This window comes from Zingiber officinale, chromosome 7B (assembly GCF_018446385.1).
Source record: "Zingiber officinale cultivar Zhangliang chromosome 7B, Zo_v1.1, whole genome shotgun sequence".
In the NCBI taxonomy this organism is placed as follows: domain Eukaryota; kingdom Viridiplantae; phylum Streptophyta; class Magnoliopsida; order Zingiberales; family Zingiberaceae; genus Zingiber; species Zingiber officinale.
The window spans coordinates 83,561,442-83,572,754 of record NC_055999.1 but is presented as its reverse complement, the minus strand read 5'-3'; the positions used below and the strand labels follow the sequence as shown (position 1 = coordinate 83,572,754).

Sequence of the window (11,313 nt, the reverse complement as noted above, 5' to 3'; positions counted from 1 at the left end):
CCCTCCCGAACGAGTTCTTCCCGAGCGGGCGATAAATGCGGGGAGGGCACTTCAATGGAGGTCATTCGCCCTTCAAGGACTTGGGTGTGGGCAAGCTTACGCCTTTTCCATCTCCTCTTTGGGGCAGCCTCATCTTCCTTAAGGGAATTCTCAGACATTGGGAGAGGATCAGGAGATAACTCCCCAGAAGCAGTGGTCGCGCTGGATTCAGTCGTCTGGCTGCCAAAGGCTCCACCGGAAGGGATGGTCGGTTGGGAAGCTCGCTCAGCTAATAGTGCCTGCTCCTAAGCAAGGAGCTCTTCTTCTTCTAGATTAATTTCGTCAGCGACCAATGATTCAAAAATAGCATCCTCTACATACGATCAGAAATACCTTAGTTAGTGACAACATAATGATCAAGTTACCAAGACTTACCAAAAGAGCATGGTAAGTTCGTCCGAATGAGACTCAGACAAAATAAGTAAAGTAGGCCTTGGCGCAGCCACTTGTGGATTTTAAAGCATAGGTCGCTTAGCTTAATAGAATATGAATAAAGGTTGGGTCTTGATTATAACTCTCGAGGTCAAGAAGAGGAGAAAGCGAGGATTGTCATTCGGTTGGGCAGGTTGTAGGCTCAGGCATCTCAATGAAGAAAAAAATGAGATTTTCAGCCCTTATTCGAAGAAGACATATCCTCAAAGAAAACTAACTTTGGGCGACATTGAAAAAGGAAACCCCTCGATTTTGATTTCTTAAGGTATAAGAGAACAAATGAAGATTGTGAGAAGTTGGAGGAATGCCATATAGGCAAAATAGCATGAACATATCACACATAGCGCGGAATGCATTCAAGGCAAACTATTATAAAGGGATATTAAAATATCGACTCACCTCTGATATGAATGGAGGGATGAAGAAATGTAGACCGGCTACTAGCTGATCCTTAAATAAAGTGATGTGGTTAGCAAGAGGATGATGAGGACGAGCGTCCGGGGAAGGAATAACCATATGATAACTTTTCGAGATCCCATACCGAAGGAGGAGGGAAGCCTTATCAGACTTATCAAAATCTAAGCCAGTAAGAGTGTACCAAGAAGCGAAAGATTCTTGAGCCATGAGAGAGCGTAGAGAAAATAAAGAACGAACAACTTACTAGATTACTTAGGGCATAAAAGAGAACAAGTTTGCAAAGGAAGATCGTCGAAGAAAGAGAGCAGGGAAGACGAAGCGCAGAATAAGGGATTTCTTCTTCACTTAGGGTTTTTTAAGAAAAGGAGTGTAACTTAATTACAACCGCTCAATCAAAATAGTAGACACAGAGAATCGTTGATTTACAGGGAGAGAGATGTCGTTGAGCCCTACGAAGCAGCGTACGCCAGAAGTTGTTTTAAAGAATGAGGAGTGGAGCCACGTGGCGCCCACCCATAAATGAATATTTATAATAGATGTGACAACTAAATCATTACATTAGAGAAGCACATGTTCGTGCATCCTCGGTACTCCCCTCTAGATGGCCAACCTCTAACAGGCAGTTTTTGAAAAAATATCACTGTAGCTAAGGTACAAACGAAAACAAGAATCTCCAAACGACCCTAATAAAAGGGGTGAATGGATGAAAATCAGACTTGGGTCCAATCAGTCGGTTACACCTCCTTCAACTACTTGAAGGGGAGGTAGTGATATGAGATGTAACGAGCAGACCCAAGAGATGACATGAAGGTCAAAGTCAAGGTGATGTGACAGACAAAGTCAAGGGAAGAAAGCATTCCCCAACCGACTTTGTTATTCGCCCAACGCTAAGGCTCACAGCGCCAACCCAATCGGATTACAAGTCATTTGAAATAGGGTCAACCATCTCTTAATCCGGTCGGATATAAGTGGTTTAATGCTTTACACTTGAATTGGGAAGCTGGTACGTTATGTCATTCAATAGCCGACAAAGTTTAGGGGATGTCTGACTCACCTTGTAATCAATCGAACATAGGTCTGGTCGAGGGAAAGGTTAAACTCCTTACCTTGTATGAGCCTCTCTATACCGTTCGATCGACTCTATTACAGGTCATCCGTATGGGTTTCCACACAATAATATGCATGTGTATCCGTTCGATGATAAAACTGGACTAGTTTGTATGGCTCCATACTTGTTCTTTATATGCACAAATGTAAGATAGCTTTCTCTATAGATCCGGTCAAAATCCAAGGTTCGCTCTACCTATGAATCATTATATGGACAGTTGACTTAAAGTACAGATCGAACCTCTCAAAACACGGTTTCATTTCTCTAGGCAGCTCATTACATGTCTAGCCGGACAAAAGGATGACTGGGCCTAAGGCACTTAGCTTCATATTGCTTCCAAGATGGATTTCCAGCACGCACAGGTTCTCAAATAGACTTCCAACAAGCCCAAGGTATTATATTATTCTCCGAATGGATTGCTAACACCATGCAACACATGACCAAGCAGCTTAATGTGAGGACAGACATAAAGACGGTCGATCTTATAGGTCAGCCAAGATATACTCAACAGATAACATGAGCAAAGAATCCCAATAATCTATCAGAATAACAACCATATGTTAGAGAATATTCTTCTGAAATCTTCTTTAGGGATTATTATGTTTCTCATCAGCTAACCACATATGACAGTATATTCCTTTAATCGTCTTGTTAATGGCGAAGCTATAAACAACAAAGGAAGTACACAGGTGAGTAAGGCAAGATTCCTCGAACAATTATTGTACAGATTGTACCTTTTTCGTTACCCGACAACCTCTGACATTCTTCGACGCCTAATGATTACGGAGGTTATGAGAGGTGGTATATAAAGGGAGGTTCTCTTCGTTGGTAAGGTATGTTTTCCGAACATCTCAATCTTACTTTCACGCGCACGTTCTCTACTATTCTTCATTCACCTGGCCAGAATTTATACTGACTTGAACGTTAGAGGGCCTTTGTCAAGGACTCCCCCTAGTTTCTGGGCACTGATGTGTTATTTGCTCATCTTAGTGTACACACGATAAAAAAGAAACCTATTTGTGGAGTAAAAAGTCTTTTCCCAGTCAACAATCAAGCCACCATTGCAACGCATCATCTCTTCAGTCTTTAGACATGATCAATAATCAAGTGAAACAATCTACTCATTCTCAACAAATCTAAATTTATTTAGTCATCCAAGTCACGCACCTCACCTTGCTTAATTAACCCTCAGTTTCAATTAACATGATTAAATCATTGGTTGGCGGTGGCGCTGGAGGCGAGCGTATTTACCTTTTGCCATAATGATTAAATCATTGGACCCATTTGACCTTATTAGCTTGTAAGTACTTAATTTCATTAACCAAATTAGCTCATCTAGCTTAACTAATTTGTTTACTCCACCAAAACTCCTACCTCACTAGTTTGATCAACATGACCAACATCATTTGCTTGATTGCCCTAATTAACTTAATTGTTCTTTTAAACCCAATCAATCCATTTAGTTTGACCAATCCAACTGACCAACTCTTATTCTCAATTTGTCTTAATTGACCAATCAACTTCTTTATTTACTCAACTCATTTAGTTTCACTTGCCCACTTAGCCGCGCAATAGACCTACTTAGTATTCTCTACTTGTTTGATTAATCTAATAAGCTAATTTAAGATAGAAATCTGTAATGAGTTCATGGATTCGTCGTCAATTTGTGACGAATCCAAGGATTCATCGCCAATATTTAGAAATAATAATAAACAATGTTAGCAATTGTTTTAGCCAAATCTTATAATCTTGTGATGAATTCATGAATTTGTTGCCAATATATGACAAATCCATAAATTCGTCGCCAATATTAAAAACAATAAAAGAAATTAGTAAATTTTTTAGCAAAATCTTATAATGTTGTGACAAATCCACATAGTCATCGCCAATCTATAACAAATCCACAAATTCGTCGCCAATATTTAAAAATAATAATAAAAAATCATAATTTTTTTTAGCAAAATCTTATAATATTGCGATGAATCCATAAATTCATCGCAAAACATTTGCTATGAATTATAAATTTGTCACAACGTCTGTGACGAATTATAAATTCGTGGCAAATGTTTTACAACGAAACTAAAATTCATTGCAATTTTGGCAACGAATCATGCATGGATTAGTCACAAAATCTATAATGAATCTGAAATTCATTGCAAAAATTATTACAGATGTTTACAATAATTCTAGATTCATTGCAGATGCTTATGTCCCAAATCAACGACGAATATTAAAATTTGCCACTAATTAGCAATGTATTCTGCGACGAAATCATTTTTGTTGTCAATCTACGATGAAAATTTTTCGTTGTTAATTTTGTTGTAGAATTGCAATGATTTCTAGTTTTGTTGTTATCTTTATTGTAAATTTGTGATGAAATTTTTTTATCTCCTAGCTTCTACAATTGTAGAAGCTAGTTGTTAGCTTCTATAATTGTAGAAGCTAGTTGTCATTTTATACCATAGTAATTTTATATCATTTTAATTTTCTAGTGATAACCTAATTAAACAATCATAATTCCTATCAACAAGCCGGCCTCACTGAGTTTTTTTTAAATAATTTGATAAAAAATTAAAGTAAAGATCTTTCTCTCCCTATTTGATAAACATAAAATAAGGAAGTAAAAACAAAAAGATATAATTAATGAAACCCGAGATAATAACAATAAATATATAAATTTTGTATTATTACGATAAAAAAATCCAATTAAGATACTTTATCTAGTGCACTATAGTTTTTCTGATGATGGATCTAGAAATGATTTATTGTAAGTTGGCACTATGAACTCTTAAGATGCGTTATCATAACAAATATTTATGCATAAAAGCTTTCCACTCTCATTAGGATTTTTTCAATATACAAACTAAGCATTTCTATTGTTCTTAGTGCAAAAAATAAATTGCCTAACTCTCGTCTTTATACTAGATCTAAACAAGTTCATTAAGAATATTTTGTAGATTAATATTATCTCTAACCACGATCTCTAATAAAATTAATCTTTAATTGTTGGTCATTAGTTAGGTTCTATTTTATGTTATATATGTAGTAATTTAATATACAATTCATTATATTTAGTATGTTCTTGATATTTTTGTGTTGGTTGTTTATTAGAATATGCAAGCGTGTTAGGATATAGTTTATGGATTTGTCGTTTCTATGGATTCATAAATTATGTTTTCCATTGTGAGAATTAATATATTCCCTATATAGTGTATCATTTGGCAAAATTTTAAATTTTATTTAGACCACACAAAAATCAAAACCTTTTTTCTCTCTGAAAATCTCGGAAATACTAGCTCCACACGCCACATCAGCATGGGCTCAATCGATAATGGGCCAAAAAAAACCCTGAATTATGAAAAAAAAAAAAAATCCCACCAGATATTTTATTAAAAAAAACATACTTTTGTTTATGTTATGATAATCGTTACTGCTATAACATATAAACATTAATACTGCTGTACCTAAAATACTTAATATAATACTATTATAGTAACCATTATTTAGTAGCTTCTATACATTCTAAAACTAGTATTTTTTAAAGTAATTTTAATCAATTAAAAATAAATTTGAGTAAGTTTAAATAATTTTGACTAAATTATTAAAAAAATATTTTGATATAATTGTGTTTAGAGTTTATAATTTAAGATTTAATATTTTAAAATTTAAGATGTAAAATTTAAAATTTAGCTATAACTATAGTAATTTTTAATCAAGTGGGTAAAAAAAAATATTTTAATATAATATTAATTTGTACATAGTAATTTTGATTAAAAAAAAATAATTAATTTTTCATATTATATTATGATAACTATCAAGTAACTCCTAGATATTATAGTAACTGTCGGTAGCTATTAATGGTGTAACTAAGATTTTCAACTAGAAATTAGGAAGAAGAGGAAGGGAAATTAGGAAGGAGATGAAAAAACTATACTGCCGTAGGAGGAAAAAAAGGATTAGAAGAAAATGAGAAAGAAAAAGTAGAGAAAATATCAAAGAGGGAGGGGGAGAAGAGGTGCAGTTACGATGGAGATTGCTTAGGGTACGGAAAGGGAGAAAAAAATAGAGAAAGTTTTTTAAAAAATATTTTATTTCATTTTAAATCGGTTGAATTCATTTAAATTTAAAATTTAATTTAATCATAAGACCAAATCAATTATAAATCAATCTAGTTTTAAATAAATATAATCTTTATATCCACGCTTATAGTAAAATTTAGATGAATCTTATCCAATTTTAGTTTAGTACTCTCATTTCATGTTCTACGATTTAACTTATCCATTTATTATTATATATTTTATTTTTATTATTCAATATTTAACATTTCAAGTTGTAATATTTTATCTTAAAAGTGGTGTCAATGGATAACTTCAGCCGAGGGCTTTTTAAATATATGATCAATTTTAATTTTGTAAAATGATGATGTGATATTTTAAAATCTTAAAATCTAAATTTTAAAATATGAACAGTATTATTTCAAAATACTATTTTATCAACTTTATTAAAATCATTTTAACTTATTTAAATTATTTAAATTTTTAAAAATTATTTTAAACTAATTAACATCATTTAAAAACAGTTATATACGTATACGTATTTAATGGTTTCTGCACCTTAAAGAGCTGCAGAGTAGTTTTTACCAGTCCTACTACAATAGTAGGAGATAACAAGAAATATTAGATAAAAGTATTATGTGGATAAAATATGGGGAGTCCTTTTAATTTTAATTTTTTTTGAAAAAAATGTGTGGTTTTGATGATTTTAGTGACCTTTAATTTTTGTCGGTCGAAATTAAGCTCCCGACCTTCCTTCCATGTTACCGTCACACGGGTCGTCGCACTGCTCACGAACCATCGATCTCTCTCACAGATCGAGCTCTAGAGAAGAAAACAGACTCCATTAATGTCGACATGGTGAATATCACGTAGCATATCACAGGACAAGAATGCCAGCCACGGTCGCTCACAAGCCTCCAAGACATCAACCCTAATCGCTTATCTCCATCCTCCAGCTTGCATGCCTCTGCCAGCTGCTCACGTAGCCCCACTGCTCACATGCAGCGCTACCGCGCTGTACCCTGAACCTCATTCCCCGTTAACCCCTCTTTTGCCCTATAAAAGGCCCCCTAGCTCGTAACCCTAATTGCACCGTCCATCCCACGCTTCGGGCTACAGAGGCTCCCATGGCTCCCTCTGCTTCCTCCTCTGCCGCTCTGCTCCTCTGCCTCAACCTCCTCTTATTCGTCACGGTCGTCACCGCCTGCCCGCCGCCGCCGTCGCCGCCGCCTCCCAAAATCCCGCCCACTCCCAGGGTGACGCCGCCCACGCCCAGGGTAGCTCCGCCGACTCCCAGGGTCGCTCCGCCGACGCCCAGGGTGGCACCGCCGACGCCCAAGGCGCAGCCCACCTGCCCCGTCGACACGCTCAAGCTGGCGGCGTGCGACGACGTGCTCGGCGGCCTCATCAACATCCAGCTCGGGACGCCGCCCAAGGAGCCCTGCTGCTCCCTCGTCGGGGGGCTGGACGACGCCGAGGCGGCCGTCTGCCTCTGCACCGTCATCAAGATCAACGCCCTGGGGTTGACCCTCAACATGCCCGTCGACCTCAGCCTGCTCGTCAACTACTGCGGCAAGGGCGTGCCTTCGGGCTTCGTCTGCGCCTAGTTAATTTATCTTTCAGTTTAATTCCCTGCATGCAGCCTCACTTTCTGGTCGTTGTACGTGTTGCGATTGGGTGAATTTATTAAATGCTCAAGAATTATATTGGTGTATAATCTAGCTAGTAGTTAATTAATTATTTGTGGGTGGGTAGGGAATAAGAGTTTTTATCCATTTGTATTTTGTGATGTGTATTGTGTACTGCGTACTCTGCTGTGCAAAGGTCTTGTACTTCTTTGTGATTCATCTTTATTCAATTCAACTCGAGTTGAAGCAGGGGACTCCTCTTTTACCTTTTGGTCTCATACTTAACTAGAAGAGGATCGTACAACGGAAAAAAGTTTTGTATTTTACTAAAACGTGTGAGCGAGATTGAGTATTAGCTTTTCCATTATACCCTTTTCTTCTTTCTATGTTTAATTTTTTCTTTTCGTATTTAAATTTTATAATAAACTTATGGTTAGTGATCGAGTGTCATTGTCATATAGGTTTTATAATTAACTTATGGTAAATTTTATCAAATATTTACGAGTTTAAAAATTTATTACTCTCAATTTACACAATAGAATTTAAATTTGAGGACATAGATATCTTAAGAAGGTTTGCACGAGTACATTGATTTTAGTTTAAAGTGATTTAAAATTTTCAAGGTTTATCAACTAATTTTATTTGAAATTAACTGATGTACCTACAGAACTCTAAATACTTCAAATCAAAACCAATGTACTTCTATAAATCGTTTTAATGTATTTATGCCTTCAGATATGAATTTGACCTCATAAATTGAGAGTAATGAAATTTTTAAATGGATAGAGCAAAAATTTGAACGTGGAAAGAATAGAGGAGTATAATGGGAAAGTGCAACATGTTTTTGAAATTTTAAAACTTGATTATGTGAAATGAGTAATATTAAGTCTTGCTCACATGCTTCAGTAAAATGTTGAAAGTTCATAAAAATGATATGACTTGTGATGCAAATCTACCATCCGAGTACTAACTTAGCTATGTCGGGAGGGGGGAGGGGGGAGGGGGGAGGGGGGAGCACCGACGGAGGCAGGGGGGCGCGAGGGGGTGCGGAAGCACCCCCTTGCTTTTGGAGAAAAAAACATAAAAAAATTAATTATGATTAAAAAATAAAGGAAATAATTATAATTTTTAAAAATTATTGGACTTTTTCACAAAAATATCATTAAAAACACCTTTTTCTCTTCTTTTTTTTTCAATTTCGATTCTTTTCCTGCCGCAACTTTTTTTTTCTTTTCAGCCACCGAACCTTTTTTCCCCTAAGTTAATCCTTCTTCTTTAAACCAAAAACCTTAATCGCACTAAGAGATTTCATTATTTCTCCTTGATCTCCTCAAACCGTTGCCCTCATCTTTATCACCTCTTCACTTCATCGACGCCTCACGTACGCCAGTGACGCCACTACTGTTCACGGTTCACCTATTTTGTCAACGTCGCTGCCAGCCTGCCACTGTCGACGCCGCTACCACTGTGCTCCGCCGGTGATTCTCCACAACAAGCAGAATCTCTTCAATTTTAGGTGAATCTTGTACCTTATTTCATCTAATTTCTAATTTCATATGGTTCGCCTATTTCGTCAACGCCGCTGCCAACCTGCCACTGTCGACGCCGCTACCACTATGCTCCGCCGGTGATTCTCCACAACAAGCAGAATCTCTTCAATTTTAGGTGAATCTTGTTCCTTATTTCATCTAATTTCTAATTTCATAATTTATACTGGGTAGTACATTAATTTATTATGTTGATTGCATAAATTAATAATTTTGAGAAATTGATATAAGTTATGGAGAAAATTTTAAAACGAAGTATTGAGTCTTCTAAGAATTCTATGAAAGAAAATAGTAAGAAAAAAATATTCTCGTGTTGAATTCAACTCGGATGATGTTGTTAGTGACCCAGGGCTACGCACTTGTAGGATCCAGTTGCCTCCTCTTGTTTGTATGTCTAGATTTGATGCTGGTGGTTCAAGTATTAAAAAATAATTCCTTTATTGGTATGCCCATATTTTTATGTCTGTATCATTATCATTATCAATTTAGTATTCTTTTAATATTTTTTTTGATAGCAAGAAATTTTTTTTAGTCTCTTCTTTGAGCACCCTTCTAAATTTTTATCTGGATCCGCCACTGGGAGGGGGGAGACTGTAAGACACCTAATAAGTCAATAAGTGGTCCTAAATGACAATAAATTGATTTATCATTGATTTATCATGAATTTCAGCAACCATCCAATATTACTTGACAATACGAGCCTGGTTAGTTTGTATATGTCTGTCACGTTCTTCTTGTTCTAACCTTCAACAAGTGCATCTTTCATTTTCAATATTCATCTATCAATAAAGTGGTCGTGAACAAAAATATGTTTGGCCAGTGCAATAGGTCGATCCTTTGCTCGTATTATCATGGGTTTAGCAAACATATATGCTATTCTCCTAAACTCCTAATAGACAGTACAATCTTGACCTAGTTTGAAAAACTAACTAAAGAAGTTATCATTTATGCTCAAATTATAAGTTACATGTAACTTCTCCAGATATTCAAATGTTTTTATTGTTTGAATTGTAGGTCGTATTGGTGAATGCCAAATGATTTGTTTTATATTTTATTTAAATTTATATAATTAATTCAGAATACGTATATGGATTGGATCCATCAAAATTGAGTAAGCCAACTGTTTCGTAGGCTTGGGCCGCATAACCAGGCTGTTGGCCGGATGAAGACAACTCAAAATCCACTTGCACTTCTGAGTTAGTTCAGTGGAAATTGTTCCTTCATGCGCTCCTTTTTGATCTTCAAATTTGAGATTGGAAATTGAAGATTTCTTTTCTTTTCTTTTTTACTCTTTTGGTACAACGTGGAGAATGTCTCTATGACCGTGGATTCTCTCTATAAATTCAGTCGCCAGTTGAAAATGTATCTTCATTAATTGTGGCAATGGCAGTCATCAGCTTCCTCCTGCTGCTGATCTCCTTCATGGCCCTTTTCACGTCAACGACAGCAATGGCGAGCACTGTCTTTGGCTTGGAGCTGGTCCACCGCGACTCCCCCAAGTCAGCACTGTACAACAGCTTGTTGAAACCCTTTGATCGCATGCAGGCCGCTGCCCTCCACTTGGTCAATTGAGCTAGATACTTGGCCATGTGCCTCACCATGAAGATCGACCCCCCTCAACATAGACCTCTCCTTGCGCTATGACTCGGAATTCTTGATGGAGTTCAGCTTGGGCATGCCAAGACCGCGATCTATGTGGGGCATCGTCGACACCGGCAGGGACCTCAACTGGGGCAACTGCATGCCCCTGCCAATGCTACAACATGACCAGCGCCAGCACCAACATCAATGGACGAATCTCCGTGGAAACCTTCTGTTTCTTCTCATTAGATACAAAGCAATGTACCTCCATTCTGAATGTGGTATTCGGTTGCAACTCCCGGTTTGCGTCTAGGAAGTCCAATTTGATGGCCAGCAACATTGTCTTTGATTCCGGCACCACCATGACGGTGCTAGACACTGAAGTGGTGAACGAGTTGGTGAAGAAATTGAAGCGGACTTCCCTGCCTGTAGGCAATTTCTCATTGTGCTTCGATGTGTGCTCGCTGGAGCAAGAGGAGAAGCTGTCGGGGTGGCTGTTCACATTC

At 36.9% G+C, this 11,313-nt stretch overlaps 1 protein-coding gene across 1 annotated transcript; it reads left to right on the top strand.

Annotated features, from left to right (window-relative positions):
• Positions 1 to 7,118: 7,118 nt before the first annotated feature.
• Positions 7,119 to 7,928, top strand: LOC122003881 (lipid transfer protein EARLI 1-like). The gene has a single exon (XM_042558863.1). It carries the CDS (start codon positions 7,179 to 7,181, stop codon positions 7,656 to 7,658), a length of 480 nt encoding a protein of 159 aa, XP_042414797.1. The 5' UTR covers positions 7,119 to 7,178; the 3' UTR covers positions 7,659 to 7,928.
• The last annotated feature ends 3,385 nt before the right edge of the window (positions 7,929 to 11,313 follow it).

Bases quoted from the DNA above. Each gene is read 5' to 3' on its own strand.
- LOC122003881 (XM_042558863.1), top strand. From the start codon at position 7,179: ATGGCTCCCTCTGCTTCCTCCTCTGCCGCTCTGCTCCTCTGCCTCAAC.